This window comes from Symphodus melops (assembly GCF_947650265.1).
Source record: "Symphodus melops genome assembly, chromosome: 12".
NCBI lineage: Eukaryota > Metazoa > Chordata > Actinopteri > Labriformes > Labridae > Symphodus > Symphodus melops.
In genome coordinates this window covers 11,115,475-11,138,591 of record NC_136702.1, presented here as the reverse complement: position 1 = coordinate 11,138,591, position 23,117 = coordinate 11,115,475, and the positions used below count along the sequence as shown (strand labels likewise).

The window sequence follows — 23,117 nt, the reverse complement described above, 5'->3', positions numbered from 1 at the left end:
GAATTCTTTGTGCTGTTGCTCCAGTGGGAAAAAGTGTCAGCACAGGTGCTCTACTCTAACGTGTTTTGCGTCACAGACTGTGATTAGGTACTACCTGTTGTGTAACCTATAACAACAGGCTGCGTTCGAAGGCATCCAGTCCAGAACTATAGGCATGGAAAATAAAGTTGTATCATATAGCCTACGATCAAACAAAAACGATGACATTAACAAAGAGTAGTGAAATGATACGTTTTATTTGTAAAGACACTGTTAGACGAAAACAGGTGTGATGTGGACCATCAGTGTATTTCTGCATATAACCACATTAACAAGTCTTAAATATATTCAATGTATAATCTAAAGAGCATTTAAGTACCATAGGTCAGACCTGGTCTGTCCTACACATCCAGTATTTTTTTTAGATTATACATCTTCTGAATAAACCATCAGTATTATCACTGCGGAAATATGTCTAATAATTTACAGTATTGTTCTTTAACATTTTTATTGACTTATAACAGTAATGCATTAAATGCAAGATAGTTGTCACACAAAATAAATGGAAGGCGTAAAATTATGCAGGTCATCCATGTCAGGATAGCACGTGAGGAAAGAAACCAACATACAGTAAAAATCAAAATACAGGATTTTATGTACACTGTTGAAGGCTACCAAAAGATGTGAAAATAAAGACATTTGTGCAATCAGATAAAAAGTTCTGGTGAACTCAAAGTAGAAAGGAAGCGTCCCTCCAAGAAGAAAAAAAAAACATTGATTTCATGCATGTGCTGGGTATACATGAATAGGACATATTGCATAGAGCTGGATTTTTCTTACAGTAGATCCTAAATTGTCAGAAGAATTAAGGCACTGCTACGGACTGCTCTCTCCTTCCATTTGAACAATTCCACTCAAAGGTTGTGGCTGTTCCTCTATTCCCTGCAGAGTGGGGTCTTTGTCACCGTCCGGATCTTTATTTTCACCATCCTGTGATTTAAAAAAATAAAATAAAATGAAACAATGAAAGGAAATGAGGACTTACTGCGTTTTTATTTGTTTTGAGTTGTTTTTGTTTGGTTTTTTTTACCTTCAGGCTAAATGTGTTGTTAAAAACATTCTTCAACATTATGGAACAGACAGGGCAAAACATTGATTATTCAGTTCAGCAAATAGTTTTCAATCCTACGCCATATTATGTTACTGCCTTTCAAAGGGTCTGATACAAGCCAATGGATCCCAGGAGCTGTCAAAGTATTCTGCTACTTTAAAGATTTCATAGATTTATTTTTTATTTTTTTGCAAGGGCTGTCAGTACTAAAAGAAACAGCACAGGGGTTGTAGAGGTAGATTTCGTCTCGCAGAAACCACAGCTGAAGTCGAATATATGTCACACTCTTGACCACTTTAAAAAAACTCTGAGGTAAAAACATGAAAATCATTTGAGCAGCAGTGCAAAGTGCTCTCTCAGGTATGATTTAATACATGTGAGCAGAGGCATAAAAAGTATGTTTGTGACAAAATGGTCATTTGCTTGCTTTGATCTTTATTTAGATATTGAAATGTATCGTATGCTTTGTGAACTTACCTTGAGCTCGGAGAATTCTTTTGACTCTATTACTGCTTTGGGACTTGTAATCGGGGAGCAGAGTGGTGAAGACACAGGCGACTGTGGTGATTTGGAGCCTTGGAATAAAGAGTTGCTTCTTTTCACAGCAGAGGACACGGCTTGGGCGAAGCGGGACGGAGTTGTGGGGGAGTAGGGCCGAGGGGCTGCAAAACTCCTTAGTTTCTCCAAGCTTAACCCTGAGCTTGGCTCTTTACAGGGCAAACTACTTTGCCTCGTAATTCTTTTGAACGCAGTCTTTAATTCCTCTTTGGGGCTCAGCTGGACATCAGCGGCCCCTGTCGTCTCCTCCTGACTCTGCACAGGAGGTGGTGAAGGAGGGGGAGGTAACTTTGCTCTTTCTGGACTGGCTCTGAGGTTCTTTTCTGCTGCTGAAGTTACATAATACCCAGGTATTTTTTTGTGCTGAGCCAAGCGGAAAGAACCAGGCTTGGGTTTAGTTGCCGGTGGAATTTTAATCTCCTTGACCTCTGTGGGTGAACTTGCTTTAGATACCAAATCACACGGGGATGAGATCTTACCGTCTGCTTTTTGTAAACTGGTTGGTGATGAGGAATGAACGGATTCAGGTATACTTCCATTAACAGTGTCTTGTGTAGTAGTAGTGCTAGTCTTTACATCTGCCCTCTGAACAGCAGATTGAAGCTCACTTCCTTCCTCCCTCTGTCCCTTCAATACTGCACTCTCCTCCAGCTGAAGAGAACCAATATCAGGTCCCTCTTCTGGAGTAGCAGCAGGCGCCTCCAGTGTCAGTGCAACCTCAAAATATCGAAGTTTGTCTGCAGATTTCTGAGGCACGATAGTGTACGTTGTCATCCCCACCTTTGGTATGTAGTCCCTTGTCAGCTCGTTGGAAGGCTTGGGCTTTGGCTCAGAATTTGTGGCGTAAATAGACGGGGATTTGATTATTTCGGGGGCACTTGGTGGGGAGTCTGGGCATGACGACGTCTCCATAGTGTGGGACAAGGAAGGTTTGAGGTCTAGTTCATCCGTTAAAGTGGCAATGTCTTTCTTTCCTGACACCTCAATGGAAACTGAGGGATGAACTTGGTTTGGAGGCTGTTGTGGAGGCACCGGTAAAGGTGTGAGATCTGTTTGTACTTGAGCGTCCTGTCCTGCGGGGCATGATGCGCTGGCGGTCGACAGACTTTCCAATATGTTGGTCCGCTTGCTTGGGGTTTCAGTGTTTACCTGAACAGAGGCCTGTGCTTCTGCATCACGTGTCACAGGCGGAGGAGGGCTACAGGGCACAGAACTGCGTTCAGCTGTGACACTTTCAGGTGTAGGCTTTTCACAGACGGGCTGTTCGCTGACATTTTCGACTTGACATGAAGTACTACCTGTGGAGAAACGACGATTTTCCTCTTAGACAGCAGCATGATATCAAGTACATTTTTAGCAGCTCAGATGTACACGAGAAGTATAATTGAAGTGCAAACCCACTTATGTCTGTCAGCTCAGTGGATTCTGTGCCATCATTGGTCCTGACATCACTCACGGTTACAGAATCATCTACTGTGCTCGGCAGTTGACTGTAACATACAAACAAACAGTTAAAGTAACGCAACCAGTAAAGGGTATACATTTCTGAGATTTGAGGAGTTACACTAGAGTTCGTACTTGCCATCTGAGGACAGATCACAGGTCTGATCTTCCCCATGGCCCTCAGTGGGCGTTTTGCTCAGTATCTCAGAGTCTGAGGACGGGGAATGCAAAGAAACATCAACAGACATGTTGAGGCTGCTGTCCTCTCCCTGGGTTTCACTAGCAGTTGCAGACTTCACAGAGGCAGTGGACTCTTCCTGCTCCATAATCTCCTCCAGTGTGTTAGCAGCTGCACCCCCTGCAAAACAACAGCCATGAGTCATCTTGTAAAGTCATAGGTTCCTCCACACTACAGTGAATGATCAGGCTTTTTCAAAGTGTACATGTAAACAAGGAACCAAGCGTTAAACATAGTTTTCTCAGTAGTGCTTTTCCAATAAAAAAAAAAATTCTACCAATGAATGAATTCTTCTTAATCTTTTACACCCCCTTTGTTACACCCCTTCTTAATTTAGCACTTGAAGGAAGTGCATCACAGAGGAGCAGAGAGAGGGAGGAATTTCAAGGCCACTTCAGCAAAACTTCTGCTTGTCACTGTTCTGCGCCTCTAATCTCTGTGTCTGCAGAGCAGCACTAACTAGACTGCTGTGGGAAACAAAAGGGGAAAGGAACCCTTTATGTGAATGTGGAGCAGGATGGAAACAGAGGTGTATACAGGCAGGCAGCAGCGGCAAAAAAAAAAAGTCTGTGAGGTTAATTTCAGTCTTGGAGATGGTGCAAATAAAGGAAGTTAAAAAGTAAGATGTGAGGATGTCTGATGCAACTACTCAACAAAAGTGCAGCATTGGTTTGAATGTCTAACCAGAATAAAGTTGTGTAAAAGAGGACACATTTTGTTAGCTGTGCTGGAAGCGGTCAACATGAACATCTCAGTTCAGATACTATGTCCTTAGTATTGTCTGTGTCATAACTGTCTGTATCTACTGCTCAATGAAAAGTTTAAGTGAAAACACTTTAAAGTGGGTTTTCAACAGTAAAGATTGCTGCGACTAAATTGAAGACATGATGACATCAATTGAAAATGAACATTTCAAACTGCATTTTTTTGTGAGCTTGCTTGAGTATTTATTACTCATACTTCTCCATGTTATCACTTTGTTGATATAATATTTGAAAAAATGCTGAAATGTTTTTGGTTTAAAAAAGCTTTGTATACAGGACGGGTGGAGCTTCCCTCACAGGACAAAACAGTGAAGGTCACATTCGTGTGTAAAGAATCACAGGAAAGTCAAACAAAGTAAGTATATGTTACACGACTAAGGGAAACAGCAGGGGATTTAAAATCTTCCAAAACATTGAAATGCAGCGGCAAAAAGGGTTCTCATCAAAACCTTTTCTTAACATACGTTGGTTTGCTGTTTCTGCTACAACATTTGACGGTTTGTTGAGATATGAAGCGACACATTCATCTTGACATGTGTTCAAGATTCCATGCACTGAAACGGGAGAAGGACGACAAACTATAAAGCAGCTTGGTTTGGAGTTGGTAGAAAATAAGTAAAGCTATGAGGTGTAGAAAAGAAAGCAGCAGATGCACAACACTGAAGAGTATGAAAAAGAGTATGATGATGTTGAAGCTAAAACAGTGCGGCGTGTATTCATAACAACATTAATTCAATATCTTCGCCACACATGAATCCCATTTAATAAACTCTTTCTTTGATTCATCATGTACAGTAGTTCCCAGGATCATGTCTCGTCACAGGCTGCAGTGTCAAAAATCAACAACTACTCAATGATGACCACTAGGGGGCACAAGTGTCAAATAAATAAAAACTGTACAGTTCACTTGGGCAGAGAAGTGTGTTGTCCTTAAGGCCAAAGGGCACATTGGAAAACATCAGAGAAAATGTCTATTTTTAAAAGCATTAGTAAAAAAAAAAATATTCCTGCTAAATGATCATACGGATTAATAAATAATCAAATACAAACCTGCTAAATTCTCTTCCAGAGCAACCTTTTCTTGGGAAACAGCACTTGGGGAAGTTGGGGGTGGAGGAGCTTTACGTTTGGTTCTCTTCAGTGAAGACTCTGCTGAGGACCCACGACTTAAACCGGACATCTATTCACGATGACATTTAATTAGGTTATATCATCAAGGCACTTTAACCATTCTCATTTATTTCACTGTCAAGAATAACGCTGAATTGTCCACTCACCTGGTCATGGTCCAGTTGAGCGTTCGGTTCAGAGTAAAGTCTTCGTCTGGCACTGTTGTTTGATGGGCAGCTCTGAGACACCAAGATCGGAGGGAGGGGTGCGCGTCTCTTCTTTGGAATATCACTGTGTATCGCAGGTGACCCGATCATGGACGAATTAGAGCTCGGTAGGGCCATACTGAGAGGTCGAGGCTTGCTCACGAGCACAGGAGAAGACGGGGCGCTGACTGTCGTTGCCTTTAAAGAACAAACATCCAATCAGGACAGGATAAGAAGGCCTGCTCACAAAATCAACACAGTGCACGTCAACCAATGACAAACCAAAGTAAACAAACCTCCCTCTCAACATTTAAAACTACCTTCCCATTCAGCTGTATGATCAGAACAGAAATATTAAACTACCTGGTAAGATTTTTTCTTGCTTCTTCTAAACATGCTGAAGAGGCCTTTGTTTTCTTCCTCTTTCTGAGTTTTATCTTTTCCCGGCATGACTGTTCCTAAAAGAAAAACTGTATTAAACACCAGATTCATGACAGCTTGGTTGATAACAGTCCTTAAGTTTGTACACTTGAGCACCTGTACGAGTTGGAGAGGCTGGAGACACAGGAGAAGCAGGACCTGCAGAGATTTAGTTCACAACATCAACAACTACAACACACTTCATGGTTTATTATGCAAAATCTCATGGCATGCGTCATACTTTGTGCTTTCTGATACATTAGTATTTACCTTTTGTGTCTCTTGCATAGACCTCCCTTATTGCATAATCATGTAGAGAGTGGGACATGTCCAGAGGGGCCAGTGAGTGGACATCCCTCAGCAGGACTGTAGTCTCCACGTCAAATTCACATTTCTCACAGATGGCAGGCAAATGTTCGGCCAGAGGGACCCGGGGACTCACTCGCAGGATTGTTTTCTGGGTCTTTTTGTAGTTTATCACCATCCGGACGGTTGCCTGGAGAACATACAGAATGTCCCACTTTAAAATATCAGTTTACTTTGCACGAACAGTAAATTGTGTCAGAGCGCCTAATGTACCTCAGGCATATGAGGAACTGCTTTCTTATTCTTATCCTCCCCTTTAGGTTTCAGTAGGATCTTCTCCACATCCAAACTTCCTATCAGAGCGCTGGGCTTGAGTTTGGTTTTCTTCCTGTTGGACGTGACAAGTTCTAAAGTGTGGCCTGATGGGTTCAGGTGATACTTTGCACAAAGTGTCACTAACAGGTCCATGAGGGGTTTGCTGTAAGACACAGAGAGCACAATGAGAGATAAAGTCATTTTAACTGCAAAACAGAACTAGTTACGAGTATTAAATCCAATCATAACCATGCAAAATAGAACATTGATAGCAGTGCTGTAGAGTTTGAAGGAAGGAAAACGATGATTTTTGTTTTGTTAAAAAATTGACTTGAAATGAACGTGCCTATCATGTCATTATACGCTTTGATGAGTGCTTTACTCATTTTCACAAATGAATATTTCAACTATTAAATATTTTGGTCACATTTCCTCAATCACTTCATTAATTCAATATGAAAAATAAAATCTAAAAAAGATGAACAGTCCCATATTGAAATAGATCAAGCACAGATGAGTAGATCAATCACAAGTTCCAAATGTCTGACGTCTCATCTCATTCACTCATTTGGTTGTCGTGGTTGGAGCGCATGCCCCATGAGTGGAGGCTATGGTCCTCCAGGTGGACAGCCCAGGTTCGAGTCTGACCTGCAGCTCTTTTTCGCCCATGTCATTCCCTACTCTCTCTCTCCCAGATTTCTGACTCCATCCGTATGTCAACGACCGTTAACGATCCAATCAAATTCATCCCAAGGTTATGTGCCGCTTTCTAGCTTGAGATTTGTTTTTATCACGTTCTAGTTGGAAATGCGTCACAACAAAGTTGGATATTCTCAAAGTTCTGTTTAAAGGAATACTTCACCCATTTGCATGAAGCTTTGTATCATTAGAAACATGGTAGTAGTGTTGAATGGTCGTGAATCCAACCCTCATTTTGCCCTGAGACGAGAAAAATATGTTTTTCTTTGCCTGGAAGTTTTCTTCATGTGATGCAATATGACGCTTTTTGCATCACATGAAGAAAACTTTCAAGCAAAGAAAAACATATTTTTCTCGTCTCAGGTCAAAATGAGGGTTGGATTCACGACCATTCAACACTACTACCATGTTTCTAAAGATACAAAGCTTCATGTAAATAGGTTTAGTATCCCTTTAATGGAGGCTTTCCAATGGAAATGTTGACAAGCTGTCCAGCAGAAGTTTATTTACAGCAGGCTACAGTAGCAGCAGAAGCAGCATGGAGTTTTGCTGACACTGATTAAACGGTTCAATCATAATCCTCAGAATGAAGTGGTGACTCTCGTTATCCAGCACTAAAAAACAGGTTTAGAGGGAGAAAAGAAGGTGAAGAATTCAGGGCTTAATTCTTTCATGAGGGATTGATCTGAATATTTTACCAAGGGGCCGAGGTGCAGACAACACTGAGTAACCGATGTTTGTAAACTGTGAGCATTGTGAGACAGATAATGGTATCTTAAGTAAACCCTGTTAATGAAAGGGTTGATATTTGTGAGTGACTAGACACACAGAAGGACACACAGACCTTGTTTAGAAAATCTCTGGCATGCGGGTGTGTTGACACATGTTGATAAGTTGGTGAACAGATTTGCATCGCTCATACATTGTTGCATTGACTCTAGAGATATTCTACACATTATAAACAGTTCAATAATCCTTACTCAGCATTATATAAGAGAACTCAGCTATGTTATGTCATCAGTTTTTCTCCCCTTTGACAAACATGTAGCTACTCCACCTATCTGACTCAATCCTAAAGGAACTGAGTTTAATCCTGTTGGCTGATCTGACCTCAGGGCTGTTTGAGTGTTGCCTGTTATGACTTTATCAACAAACATTTCAAATGGCAGATCAGGTCGAGTGACTTTTAATAGCTGCAGTGACACCAAGCATACAGTTAGAATGTGTCACTTGAGGTGGTGACGCCTGAAACTATGCACATATAAGGTCTTTAAGAATTTACCCTCAAACAGTTCATATGAATGGGGATAATATCTAAAGAGCCAGTTTTTGTTTAAATTGTTTACCAGGCCGCAGGAGATATCCTTTTTTACGTTAATTTAAATTAAGTACATGGGATTGACTCGCCTTTGGAGTAAAGCTCAGGTGGACGTAGGAGGTACTACAGCTCTGAGCTCTTCAGTGCTGGTTTCATTTTCAAGCCCAAGTTTGTCACTTTCTCTGGATGTCATTTTCAAATGTTCAATATGCAACTGTGATGATTTAGTTTTAAAACTCCAAACTGAATCCTCTCTTATATGCGCATGATTAATTTTAAATTCCAAATTTAATTGAGACAATGATTTGCGTAGTCTGACGGTGACCATACCTTCCATGGACTGTTGTCGTGTTTTCTATTCCTCCAGGTAGAACCACAATCAGGGAGAGTTCTTTATCAATGAGGTTCTCCTTCTGCTCCATGGTTAGATAAGGGTTTCCAGGGTACCACTGGGAGAAACCTGGGGGTTCCAACTTCTTAAGTCCTGGTGGGGATGGTGCTTTGCTTTTGGTCGACACCCTGTAGTTGGAAAAAAAACATCAACATACAGTAAATGATGGAGCTGTGGTAAAAAGCTGAAACACTTCAGAGTTGAATTGGAATGGTCAGCCACTCGCAATCATGAATCTGCAATTTTCTGAAAAGTTTATTAAAATTGTGCTATCTTAGATCATAGTCTGGTTGAAAATCTATGTACACCAGACAGCATGAAAGGAATCCTTTCTTCCTTTTAGACAGCAGTGAGGCTTTTACATGAAAGAGCTTGAGGCCACTTTGCAAACTAGTCACAAGACAACCAAGTGAACAGATTTACTCATTGAGCCTGAAAAAATGGCTGGGCAGACATGTGAGAAAGACAGATAATAAGAGACGATGTAGAGACCACAGCTTCTGTAGCTGGAGAAGTTTTGTTTTATAGCACACTTTGTGGTGCAACAGTTATAGGGTGTAGACAGTATACTCTGTATACTGACGAGACAACACCCCATGCATCAGCCTTACCCAGACAAACACATTTTATGTTTACTTAAGCATTCTGCGAGTTTATTTAAGCACAACATTCCTTCAAAATGTGTCAATACAGTTTGTAAGATTGTCAACAGCTGTCTGAAAGTTACAAAACTGACCAGATGGAACCACATGGCTAAAATAAGAGAGGGAAGCTGACATGGAGGTGACCAATACGAAGCAACTGTCGGGAAACAGAAAGTGATGTCATTTGATCAGAGTGGTCATTAAGTTCACCGCGACATGTTCTCTTTTGTTGCCTGTTCTCTTGAGATGAAGAGCTGCAGATGTGATGACAACAACAGCAAAGTAAACACCAGATCACATCAAGTCAGCAAAGGTCTCGCCGCCGTGCTGGAAACACCAACAACATGTTCAGCTAGCCAATGAATCAATGGCGCCATAGGCGTTCAAGTGCCACATCATTCAGTCAGTAAAAACAGGCATCTGCAGACACTTGAGTCTTGAAATACAGCCTGTAAAGTCTCATGTGGGGGCACTGCTTATTCACACAGAGGAATCCCAGCTATGCAAGGTCACTGGCTCCACCGAGGCAAGTCTAGCAAAGGATTATTAGCCTTGCTGTGGCTGGTGGCTGTCCTTAAACATTATGACATAAATTAAACACCCTCACATATATAGATCTTGCTTATCATGTAGCATTTGCTATTTGTCTCAGTCAAAATGCAAAACATTAATATAGCATCTTAAATATATCGGGAAGAAAAGAAGAGTGTGAAGTCAAACTCCCTCTGAGGTTGTTGCTTTCAGATCTGTGTACACAGTGGACAGGACAGTGCTCCCTTCAGTTTGTTTTTATTTAACTCAGAGGCTGAAGCATGTTTTTTTATTTATGTAAACCTTCCGAAAGTCCCATTCAGACTGCTATTTCAAGGTACAAATGTATGTCTATGTGGTGTTTTGCTTTTAATATGAATGTTGAGGAGGTATAATGGGGGAGGGAACAAGGGGATCCCCCCTCTGTACCGTCTTGGGAGGTAACAGAGGCGCTACAGGGGAAAGACAGGGGCATCTGGGCCAGTGGGAGAGCACAACACTGTGTGTGTGTAAATGTCTGTGTGTGTATGTGGAGCTCTCACAGTGCTGTAAAGTTTTAATTTGGATTAAATCAGCTGCACCCAAAGACTCAGGTAGCTAATAGCAGGCAAATGCTAAAGTAGCTAACTAAGCTAGCTAATACATAGATCTGCAATCATTACCAATACACTGTTTTTTTCTACTATGTATTCACTTTTTTTTTTACGCGTCTTCTTCAGTTAGACATACTACATGAACTACTAAATAACTTAATCATATCACAATATAATTAACAAGTGACGGTCAATAAAAACAGTATTCACACTGTTTCACTTCAGTGATCACATAACAAACACAGTCTTAGATAAATCTACACATTTTAGATCACACATGCATTATTGTCTGCTATTCCATACTGAACCATGACAAGGTTTAGAATCCATAAATTAGGATTACTGATGTGTATAATGTGATTGAAACGACCACACACATTAGGCTTACAGGGGACGATACAATACCATTCAAATTGAAGAAGGGTCTGAGGTAGCAGCAGAAAAATAAACGTGTTGGAAGCAGTGGAACTAAACGACTTATCTGTTCATTTTTGAACAGTTAATCTGTGAACTGTTTATTTTTTCATTCCTGGTGTGGTGTGTTGACAGAAACAAGACTGAACAAACAAATGCCAAGTGAACCAAGCCAGAGAGTCTCATGCAGACCTCCCTCCATTGTAAAACTAGCAATACATTATTCACTAGTTTGTGTGCAAAGCCCTCTAAATGATAGTGTGTCCATAACAAATAAAAAAATTATTCATGGTATTATTTGTTGACAAATTTATTGCACCTTCAATTCAAAGCCCACGACTATGGCATTCAGATGACATTGTACAGTAGCAGCAAGAGCTGTAACTGCCGAATAAACACCAAAGTTATAGGTGCCAAATTTAACTCCAAACTTTGAAAGTGAAACTTTGATGTAATATCCACACATCCAACAAAAACGTGCACATGGGCCAGTGTCTGCGCTAACTGATACAACCTCTAGTGTTAAAAGATTACACCAATGCTGAAGTGCAAAAAAGTTCCTCAAGTGTCCACTTGAGGCTGGCTCCAAAACACCTGGAAGTCACATAAACACCAAATTCAAAAGAGCCTGTTTTTACAACAGATGTTAAGCTGGTTACAGCCTGGTTGAAAAAGAAGTTTATGGTCTTGTGAGTTATTGTCTTCATTTGCCCACACTGTACAGGGGGACAATTTTAATCAATTATCCCTTTTGGTTTTATGAAGGAAACAAGTTAAGTTAACAGTTGGTTGTGTGGCTGACCTGATATTAAGACAGACGGGATGATACGCATTGAAAACTTTCCTCATCTCCACCTCTTAGCATGTCTTTCGCTGTACTGAAAGTTGGGCTGAGACAGTCCCTTGAATTGCCCCCCGGGGACAAATAAAGTTTTTTAAATTTGAATTTAACCAATAACCAATGGATGACATCGCTCAGTGTATTACAGCTGTAAAACCACCTCAAACCAATCTGAATAATTGTGTGTGTTTTCAGGCTATACTTTGCCACCTGTCTTATTTGTTATGTGTCATCTGATTGTTTACTGGCAAGATTATCAACGTCAAAAAACTTTGCAGAAGATGTCACTCTTTAATAAGTTTAAAAAGCAATTGGTATTTCCACCTCACACTAGGACTCGCGTTAAGCAACATGCAAAGTAAATAGTCGGAATAAAAGCAGGTACCCTTGAAGGCCAAATGGTTAGTCTTGGCCAACACAACTAAATTTATCCAACACAATGGATGTTATGGGATGTAACTGTGGTAATACTACCTCCTCAAAGTGTCAGTGGTAGTGAAATAAAAGTAACCCTATTCAAACACTTTAACAGTCTAAAAGTGTGTGGAGACGTAAGGAAGGCTTTATTAATTCAAGGAAAATTATGAAGAGGTGACAGAATATGTTGTGACACCATCAATGACCATGAATACCATGAACACATGTGAGCAAGATGAACACTATTTGCATTCCACTGGGTACAAAGTCCTGCTTTCTTTTAGCTCTAGCTGTTTAACCAACAGTGGGATTAAAGTATAATCATTTAGCACTGTATCTGAACTTTTATAAATGCTTTAAGCAGATTTATTTTAACTGATATAACTCTTATGTGATATTTAATGGAGGAAAAACATCCACTGACATCAAGCTGATATCCACCTTAAAGAAACAAGTATGGAAAAAAGACAAAAGCCTTATGTCACGTTCAGGGTCAGCTCAGTGTATACAGCTGTGTCATCAGTGAGTTTATCAAGACACCTCAAACAGGTGACAGACGCGGACACACAGGCCGGTTTATTTTGGTGCCATCCGGACCTGCGTTGTCTCACCAGCTGAGGATGTTGAACTGGATGAGAGGAGACGTGTTGAAGCCTGACTGTGCTGATGCCTCACTCGCACAGTTTCCCTGGGAGGTCTGACACTCACAAACAAAGCGCTTGAATAGCAGAGGACGCGCCGAACAGACATGATCACAAGGCTACCAGGAAATAACAGGCCGTCTGTCACTGCACCGTTTGTTATGTTTCATCATACATTAATCTCGTGAACTTGAGCAGAGCAAACAACTGTGACTCTTTAAACAAATATGCACTTTTACCAATCAAAAGGGCACGCTGTAAAATTTGGCCAAACAGAGGCACTTTGATGTTTTACTGATTTTTGATGTGAACGTGTGAAAATATAACAAAAGGATGGCTGCCGTTCTGAATCTCACCGGAGGAAAAAAGACAAGATAAATTCACACTGAGGAATAGTTCAGCATAAACGGATTAATGCTCAGTATACTGTAGTTCAGCGTCCTTTACCTAGACTTTAACTGTAAAACCCCTAAAATAACACAAAAAGGGAGACACAGTTTGAGTATCTAGATGCTGCTTCTCATGAAGAAATACTTTGAATATTTTTGTGCCCATGTGAGAAAAAGAAAGAGGCTGACTGAGAGAGTGATGGAAAGGGTGAGCAAAATGCATGGCTGTCAAAAAATGAAACGAACGTCCATATTCCCTACATTCCACTACATTTTGATCCAGCTGGTACTGCTTTTGGCAGAAACTGTTCAGTCACTTCTGTGTTATTTTTTCCCCCTCACAGCGATCAATTAAAACCCCTTCATGCATCTGATTTAACCGTGAACAAGTGGGAGCGGCCCAGGGGAAAAATCAGACCCAGGAGTGGATAGAAACTGTACTTTGCTTTGAGGTTCTGAGAAGGATTAGTGAAAAATGCCTCCTGTGGTATTTTAGCAGCTGCTGGGTATGAAAGGATGGCCCTTTGGGAAAAAGTGTCTTTTAACTACAAAGGAACACACAAGAACGTGTTTTTCCAAAAACGCAATTAAAAGCTAAGTCACTCATTCAGAAAATGATTTTAAAGAACAACAGCATTATTTCAATGCTCTAATGGCCAAAACACACCCAGCGCTCAGCTAGCGCTGGTGTTATTAGTTACAGTAGCAGCAGAGTGAAGTACAGGTTGAAACATGCCACGCTACAGCAAGTCCAGCACACCCTCAAGTTCAAGTCAAAACACATTCACTGTTAAAGTCAAATCCTTCATCCACAAAAGTTGTTTCCAATACTTTCCAGAGAAAAGAACATGTCAAAAATGCTTTCCTTTAAAGAAAACACTCGAATCGTTCAAAGCAAAAAGGTTTCAGAAATGTGGAAAGCAGGTGTGACAGACCTGCTTTTCACTTCCCGTTGCCAACACTTCATTCCTCTCTCTTACCTCCTCGCCTGCAGTTGTCTCCACTCAAATTATTCCCATTCTGTTGTGTATCTCCCATGAGTAATCACCACACAGAATAAACCTTTACCGGTACAGCTTTAAAAAAAAAAAAAAAAAAAAAAAAGAAGAGGCCCACCTTAACGCCACGCCCAGGCTGTGACATCAGAAATGTGTCCCCTCTCCTTAAATCCCAACTGCACCCTTGCTGCGTGCCTGAAAGCTCCCCCCCCCACCACCACCTCTCTCTCTCTCTCCGTCAGCAGCAGGAAGGTAAGCAGCTTTGCTTCCCTGTGCAGACTTGAACCTGTGGGTGGGGCCAGTGGAGCAGCAGTGCAGCATGTGCTAACATTTCTGGCTCAGGAATTTGAAAAAAAAAAAAAAAAAAAACACCCAACGAATAAACATGTCAATGTATAGCATCATGTTTTATTATCATTAATGAGCCTTCATCAGATCATGCTGGTGGTTATGTATTGAACGAAGTAGTGGAACAAGCGAAGGGTTAAAACTCACTTAGAACTGTCCCCAATTAAATCACGTTCTGTCTTTGCTTTTCGTTATGAACACTTTTTAAAAACCACACCTTATTTCCCATCCAACTGACTCACTACCAAATCATGTTTGAAGACTTAACCGTCCACTGTAACTACAACGAGACTGACTTCGACAAACATATTTTATACTCCCTGACAGGAAGACTTGTATCCGTCTAAACTGTTATGATTGGATTGTGTTTATTGAATTACTTCCCTCCCATTTTGGTTTGTCAAAAACGCAGAACAGAACGACTGCCATGGTTAAACTCCTCAATGACTAACTTATTAACATGTCATTCAAATAGGTCGATTCAAACTATAAAAGACAAGAAGAGCAGTTGGGGAAAATTTTCATAGCAATCATTTTCAAAATAGGATGTCAGCCCCTTTCAACCATCTTTTACAGACCTGCACAATATGAGACACGTGCGATTTGGAATAATATTGTTGAATACTAAGTTGATCTCGTGTCATGCAGCAAATACACAAAAAGTGCATCTACAACTCAGATTTAATGTTTATGTGCAGTTTGTAACGTCTTCCTCCTTAATCCAAAATGAATTCAAAAATCTCTTGTATTTCCCACCATTCATTTGCAACCAGTTCAAAGTAAGACCAATTCCCAATTCCTTTTACAAAATGAGACTGTAGACTTAAATGTGGTTTGGCCTTTTCATATTTTTGGTGTAGATTAAATGCTGCATCAGGTCATGTTGGTTGTGCTATTAGTGTAGTTCCCTGTCGTCTTGCTACATCTGTGCACAGTTTTTGTTGCCTTTACTGTTATCTTGTCACCTCACAAAAAGACAAAATGCTTCCACACCTCCGACTTTAAAAGACAGTGGTGCGTTCTGAGATTGCTGCTGACGCTCACCATATTGTTGTGATTATTGTTTCAGAGCACCGATGTGATTCTTGACACCGTTAAATCAATTTATTACGATTTTCTAGTAAAAATAGATCAAAACAAACAGCAACTACTGATTAACATATTACACATGACTAAGAAAAGCCCTAATCTTAACCCATCAACCCAATCGCGGGATGGTCTTCGCTTTCCAGCCAGTCGAGTCCACTAAAAGATATCGCAAACATTTTTGCAGCAGTCATCTTTGGTTAGTTTTACTGCCAGGATCCTAAAAAGCTAATTATATTATTTCCAAAGTAGCCTATTTTGCTTTATTTATAAACCCTGAATCACGGTATGAATGTCTGCAGATGTGTTGTAAGAACTGCTTGATACGAGGGGAAAGTTTCACAGACTGGTACAGACAAAATAAATGGAACTTACTATTGTGAAACGAGTACTCACTGCCAGTCTCTTTTATCAGCAACCCTTCACTTTCTCTAAACAATGTGCAGCCCTTTCTACAAACTCAGTCGATAAGGAGGTGAAGAAGTGAATGGAGATGTGAGTGGTGTGGAAGCAGGCTGGAGGGGCGGAGTTAAGCAGTTGCAGATAGCTACAGATAGGGGGAGGTGGTGTGTGTGTGTGTGTGTGTGAGAGAGTGTGTGTGTGTGTGTGTGGGGGGGGGGGGGTCCCCTGAGGAAAGACAAAACACAGAGCCAGAGCCGCAGCTGGTAATTTGGTGAGAGGTCGCTCACAGTAAACACAAGCTTTTTAAAGAGGGTCTGGAAAGGCCATTACTCCGTGAGCAGAGCGGCATGGAAAGAGATTAGGGAGAAGTGAGAGCACGGGGACCCTGTGAGAACTTCCTACTTCCTATGTGTACAGTTTACAATCGCAGGCTAAACAGAAAACTTTTTCCCACAGCGTTCGCCATCACAAGCCAGGGCGGAGTCTGACATCATCATGCTCGAGTCTGATCGACTTTGGGGATCACCTTCTGCACATTATTGGCTTTTCTGTGCAGTTTGTAACATATCCTAATGATGATCTGCCTCATTTTCACGATGCATTTTTGCTCCCTGTGGTCTCCACAATGCTACTGCATGTTGCACAGTACGGATACAAGCAGAACTAGTGTTAGCCAGGGTCTGCTTTGAAACATTATTCCTCATCCCATTTCAAAGTCACTTGAATATTTGACTCTAAAATTGCACCAAAACAAAGTCCCTGTTGTGTAAAGTGTAAAAAAGACACTAGACTCGTGCACAAATAAATGAGTAAAACTGAACAAGGAGAGCGAGTCATTTGTGTTTGTAGCTGTTTATGTCTAGTGTAGCTCTACGAAGTCTGAATAACATGCAGAAAAGATAAGGTAATTATTGCTTTAATCCCGGGTGACTTGACCAAATGTGTGCTTTAAAAAAAAAAGCATTTCTATGAAACAACTACAAAAGAGAGAATGCTCCCCCTTGGGTCATAATTATAACCATCACACTGTGTCCTCTCATCTGAAAACAATGCTGCTTTGTCTGCAGTTGGGGCATCTTTCAAACGCAAAGCAGCATGCTTTCCCTCTTTTTCACCGATCACATGAACTGAGGTTGTTTGTTTTGTTTTGTTTTTCGCGTAGAAATGTTACAGTAAAACACGCACATTCAGCGTCTCATTTCATAACAGAATATTCAGTGTTGCACAACCCCTCGAGGCCTTCAGAAAAAAAAAAGAACAACTTCATTTCATTTTCATGTTGCTGGGGTTACACCCTTTTGAACACACAGTCCCAGGGCGAGAAAACCCAACAGTCCTGATCTTGGAATGAGGAGGAGGAGCGTTGCACCTATCAAAGAGTCTACCCTACCATACATGTTGTTTGAAAAAGTTCAAAGACAGCGCAAATAGGAACTTCGGTTGATATAATCTCTGTTTTTCTTACCTATTAATGCTCAGATATTGCTTTTGTTTTTGTGTGCCATCAGTCTAACTTTTTGTCGAATTCAACACAGTAACTAAAGCAACCATACAGTATGCTCAAACACCTGGCAATACGAACAAACACGCTGACAGTGCCATCTAGAGAACAACCTCACCATATGCGATTAAGTATTTATAATTTGACAGCTGCCCTTTACTGTCTTAATGAAGGATTTATGATTGATCAGTGATTTCATAAGTTAGTACTTATTACAAACCTGTAATAAACTCAGCCCCTGCCTGCTGACCTGGGGGGGTGGGCGTTTTTTCACTTTATGTCTCGACTGAACAAGACTAACACTGATAATAAAGGTCAGGCAAAAATCAAAGCAATTTGCTCCTTTGTTGTACAAAAAGTTTAAATGTTATTGGAGATAAGTAACAGTTGCTGCTGGGGCCACACAAAGTCCTCATTCATGCCAGGGCCTTCTGAATGTAACACAGACAGAGAGTGGGAGGCATCAGACTGTTATGCCCTGGAAGAGTGAATAACACACACAAAGAGGGTACAAGTCTGACTCTAGATGGGATCTGTGTAGATAATCTATTCAAACTGGCTGCTGTGCACATTATCAATATCATACGAATACAAAATCACAATGACCACTGTTGAGATCACGAGAAGAGCTAGACGTTACATCTAAAGAACCGTGTTTAACTGTCCAGTGAGAAGAATTCACTGGTATTTACGGTCATTGCGTTGGCTACAGTGTGATAACAAAGACGACCCATTCTTCCCTGTTTTCTCGGATGTTAGCCATTGTGTCTGTTTTAGTCCTGTGAGGCAGAAAGCATCCATGAGATTAAATGGCCCTGTGTTAAAGACACGGTCAGGACAAGCTTGCAGGGCCTTAATTCCTCTTGGTTTTATTACATCTAGTGGGTGGATGTCTTTGAATGACACCCTTTATGTTGCTTTTTTCTGCAGCAAAGACCTGAGTGGGATTGAGGGCTGCAAGCTGCAGACCAAATGATATATTTTCTTCAATAGAGAAAGCCTTGTTGTATCTGGAGATGATTTTGAGTAGGAAAAAAAACTGTGCTTTGGTTCAGTGTACTAAGAGTCCCTGTGATTAATCTGTCTTGTCTCTCATAGCAAACAGAAGCCTTAAAGGGATGTAGAATGGTATTCAAATTTTTACATAACAATATCTCAATTAATCTAAAATTGACTGAACCTATCATATTTTGTTTAAGTAGTCACATCACAGCCATCACCATGATAGAGCTGCTATGACAGAGGTAGCAGAGAGAAGTCCCAAGATTCTCCGACAGCCTCTACATCGTTTTGTTCTTGTTTTCATTGAGAGCCCCCTGGCGGCAGGATTTACACACTGTGCGTTTAAAGTCTTGATGTCCCAGTTGAGGATTAATAAGCATGCACATGCATGTATGAGAAAATAACAGTTTAGGACTGTAAGAAAACCTGGTTTCAAAAGATCACCTTTTTGGGGGTTATTGGTGGATGGCATGCCGGACTAAGCACATAACAGTCAGTGTAGCCCTTGACATCATGTTTACAATATGATAATATATTCAATTTAATCCACTGATGGAAACTTTGTAATCTATTTCATAAAGAACAGATAGCATTCATTCACACACAACATTAGTTGAAATGCAGTAGTTTGTTTTCACAACTCTGAATACAGTTCCAAGTGAGATCTCCGTAACGTTAGCTTGTGTCGTTTTAATTCGGGAACTAAAGTGCCTCCCCTGCAATCAACAACCTCTGCCGAAAAACGTGAATCAAGAGTCGGCATAAACTGATCCATTTCAAATGGAGAACCAATAGACAAACACTTATCAACATCCACGGCCAATAGAGTCATAAAAATCACTCACCGCTGACGCTAATTCTGGCTGGAAAGAGCCAAAGAGCCATTTCTTCTGGTTGGTTATCAGAATTTATTGCAGTTTCTTTTTTCAAAATTATTAACCACGCCTAGCCATAACCAATTAAAAAATAAATTAAGAAATTCAAATGAAAGTGTTTCTAATGTTGCACTGAAACTAATTTTAAATACTGTTAGACTGCTTTTAATGGTATAATAAACAGAAGATATAGTTTATAGAGCTGGAGGACAATCTTGGATATTGGTTTCAAGTGGCTTTAAAAGTACTGTTAAGCGATTCAACTTGTTATGGAACAGACTGAAATTAATACAGATCTACAGACCTTGAACACAAACCAAAGCATCAGGAAAAAAGGATTGATTACTCTGTTTCCAATGCCTGTAATCACTGCCACTCTGTAGTATGTAGATGTCAGCAAACAGATAAGATGTAACACTTTGTCCACAGCAGGGTATGCCAAAATGAACACAAAATCAAAAGTTCCTCAAAGTTGCTTCAAAGTTGCCCACACTTGTAATGACTCAACTCCACGTGCCCTCTTGCTTCATATGTATAAGGTTCTGTGGACTCGTGAGCAGCTGTGCCCTTGGACTGCCTGCATGTCGGGAAACAGCTGTGGGGATTCACAATACCTTAACGAATCCCACATTCTGCCCTGAGGTGAGGCAGCCATGTGAGATCATGGTTTAAGGTGTGTCCAATTAGAAGTGGCCTGATCCAAGCAGTGCACTGCTCTTTAGATTATTATTATTCTTTCTCTGCAAAACTTGAATTCATAGAAAAACCTTAACATTTCTTCTAATGATTACACAGGAAAAAGCCATCTTTTGCTACCATCTATGCTCAGAGTATAGGCAGTCTAGTGTTTCTCAAAGTATTTGGATCACACATGGCAGCATGGCTTTTGGGTGTCAAAAGAAATCTGTAATACAACTGCATTTGAGAAAATAAGGAGCAACATTTTATTGGCTCCAAATATAAGAAACCGCGAATAATAGAGACGACATGTGCCTTGTCCCCACACCCAAGCAGAGTGTGGTTTACTTTTCAAAATAACAGTCAAACCACAGCGAGATTTAGGTGGTCTGCAGCTCTCCACTGCCAGGGAGTGTGGCTGTGCTCCCACATTACACAATACTTACGAAATATGAATCAAAGTCACACCAAGAGGCCATATATGTTATTTTTACAAAAATAGAAATTACAGCATGCTGGCTGTACTGGAAACTGTGCATAGCTGTCATGGCAGGCTTTAGTGGAAACTGTCATTTGATCAAATGCTCCATCTCACCTCCAATTTAAATCTTAAAATCTCAGTGCAGATACCCCCTGAATGCCAAAGGAGTGAGTAGCTACTCTGGAAACTGGCTCCCCTTTCTTTTAATGATTCCAACCGCTGGAATACAAGCAGCTGACATCATCTCCAAGTCCCTGAACCAAAAAACTGATGAAAAATTCCATCCTGTCATATAATTGCTTCTCTTTATTTTACTGGGATTCTCTTTTAATAATTGGACATGATGAATCAGAATTGTATAGACTATCAGTTAAAAGCCCAGTGAATGCATGGGTTTCCACAACAAAAGACGACCAGTGGGCTCATTGCAGAGGCACAGGAGGCCAAATGTTTTTGCCTGCAAAATACTTCCCATGACCTCTGCATATGGACAAGACCATTTCTCAGCAAAACTCGGGAGGACAGGAAATGAGGAGGGTTCAAAGGTTGAAGCGTCTGCACCAACTGCACAAGATGCACTGAAGGAAAACATTTTTGTTTCGTAAAGTTGGTTTTGCAGATTTACAAAGACAGTATTATACTGTAGCTCACCCAAAACACTTTGCTCAGAAAGCAGCTGGTCAAAGATGGTAATATTATTGTTGACGGCACCAAAAAGTCAGCCTGACAAATACCAAATGATGTTGCATCATCTGTGAACATTAATAACAAATATATATTTCCATGCCAGTTTTCCTATTTGTATACTTTATAAATGGACTGCTTTATACTAAAGACACTTTTGTTGAAAAAGTATTTTGTCATTTGTCAAAATAAGGCATGGAAATGTTTAGATTTTTTCCCATCAAATTTGATACTAAGTTTGGCTCAGTTAATAAATAGTTTGATTGGATTACTATAGACTCCTGGACACGCATTCTTCTCCTGGATTGTCTCCGTTCCAAATAAATAAACCCCACGCATATGGCAGCTGGTAATCCACATGACAGTTGTACATACCTATGAGCAGAGCTCCGTGGATGGGGCTGGGATCCGTGATCATCCATGACTAAACTCATTGGTTTAACAAAGTCCCGCCGACTGGTCCAACACAAACAAAAATCACAGTTCATTTTGAGTAAGTTTACATGATAAAGGTTGCATAGGCTCAATAAAAGACCGAGCTGCTGCTTTCAAGTGGTGCAAACTGGCAAATACTGAGATATGGGCGAATCCCACATGAGGTCATCACTTCTTCAGTCTTTTCAACGGTATTATTGTCGTCTTTTTTTAATTTGAAAGGTAGAAAGTACGCAGAAGTCAAGTCTTACCATGAATGCAGACGGTTTTCCACGCAGTTACCAACTTCCATCAGTCTTCAAAGATATCACGTTTCATGTGGAGTCCCTCAAAAAGGGTTTGTTTGGATACATTTGTCATTATTCCGCCTGTAGGCTCCGTGTCTCACGCCAACCATTCCAGTGTAGTACAATTATTTACACCTTTTTTTTTTCTTCTTCTTACATTGCGCGTTCAAACATACAGAGCTATCTAAATCATCAATCATTTAGCCCTGACAGCACACAACACTGCCAACTTCTCTGTACATCCAAGTCGCTGCATCGTCACATTGAGCGGTTCAAGAGGGGCGTCTCTCTCTCTCTACTCCAGCAGGCCACCTTCCCTCCGGGATCCTCGCGAGGCGTTTGGCACAACGCAGTCGAGTCCAACTTGTTTATCCGAAGCAAGAAAACTCAGTGTAACACCTAAGCACACCAAATGTCCTTAAAATCCGCATCAGTAAGTCCACTTCATCAGTCTTGAAGTGAGTGGAATAAAAACATCTGTTCTTGTTTGGTACTTCCTTTTTAATACACGCTTTACTTGTCTACAGTAACATCTGGCGGTCGAGGATGGAACAACCATTCCTCTTCTGTTAAAATACATTGTCCAGGATAATGCATACCAAGGCACACTATTATTTACAAGAAACGTGATGGAAACCTTAACATTACAACATTAGAAAGAACATTGCATGTTTTAGTATCCATTTATACAATAAGTGTTGCTTCATAAAAATACAATCAAAAAAATCACATATTTGGTTGCATTGTATTTTCAGCCTGGTGGTGCAGTGCCAGAAAAATTGCTTTTTACACAATAGAACATGTCCACACCGTGTGAGCAGTCTTGAGGGTAGAGGCCAATCATGATCAAACCGGTGATCATGACAAAAAAGCCCATCATTATCAAGATGATGGGTATGAAGTTTTGGCACTGTAACTTCCTGCCAGGGGAAAGCTTGAGGAAACATGCAGGTGGGATGATGAAGATAAGAGGAGTGGCACTCAGAACACCCTGCGGCAGAAGAAAACATCA

General features: G+C 40.6%; 2 protein-coding genes across 5 annotated transcripts in view; both read right to left on the bottom strand.

Annotated features, from left to right (window-relative positions):
* slc38a11 (solute carrier family 38 member 11) overlaps window positions 1-23,117 on the bottom strand; it is a 127,386-nt gene that overhangs the window by 99,725 nt on the left and 4,544 nt on the right. Inside the window, exon 12 of one of the 2 annotated variants that reach the window (XR_013780212.1) lies at window positions 22,796-23,096. Coding sequence is in view for 1 of the 2 variants with exons in the window: in XM_079356976.1 (XP_079213102.1) it covers window positions 22,857-23,096 (240 nt within the window). In the remaining variant the exon portion in view is untranslated. Of the gene's footprint in view, window positions 1-22,263; window positions 23,097-23,117 lie in introns of those variants that run through there. The other variant, XM_079356976.1, reaches the window with a different exon arrangement.
* cobll1b (cordon-bleu WH2 repeat protein-like 1b) lies at window positions 218-22,584 on the bottom strand. 3 transcript variants are annotated; one of them, XM_079356972.1, is made up of 13 exons: window positions 22,070-22,584; window positions 21,759-21,839; window positions 8,798-8,986; window positions 6,409-6,613; window positions 6,100-6,325; window positions 5,947-5,988; window positions 5,773-5,861; window positions 5,371-5,607; window positions 5,144-5,273; window positions 3,227-3,449; window positions 3,050-3,138; window positions 1,568-2,946; window positions 218-969 (listed from the first exon to the last, which is right to left on the bottom strand). In XM_079356972.1, the coding sequence occupies exons 1-13, from the start codon at window positions 22,108-22,110 to the stop codon at window positions 856-858; spliced, it is 3,045 nt and encodes a 1,014-aa protein (XP_079213098.1). In that variant the 5' UTR covers window positions 22,111-22,584; the 3' UTR covers window positions 218-855. The 3 variants fall into 3 exon arrangements, with proteins under 3 accessions (XP_079213098.1, XP_079213097.1, XP_079213099.1); XM_079356971.1 differs by having other exon boundaries at window positions 5,773-5,867; window positions 22,070-22,583; XM_079356973.1 differs by lacking the exons at window positions 21,759-21,839; window positions 22,070-22,584 and adding an exon at window positions 14,309-14,575 and having other exon boundaries at window positions 5,773-5,867.

Bases quoted from the DNA above. Each gene is read 5' to 3' on its own strand.
- cobll1b (XM_079356971.1), bottom strand. From the start codon at position 22,110: ATGGAAGTTGGTAACTGCGTGGAAAACCGTCTGCATTCATG. The intron at 5,868-5,946 runs GTGCTCAAGTGT...TTTTTCTTTTAG, and splicing joins AGCCTCTCCAACTCGTACAG to GAACAGTCATGCCGGGAAAA. The intron at 2,947-3,049 runs GTGGGTTTGCAC...GTTTCTCCACAG, and splicing joins CACTGAGCTGACAGACATAA to GTAGTACTTCATGTCAAGTC.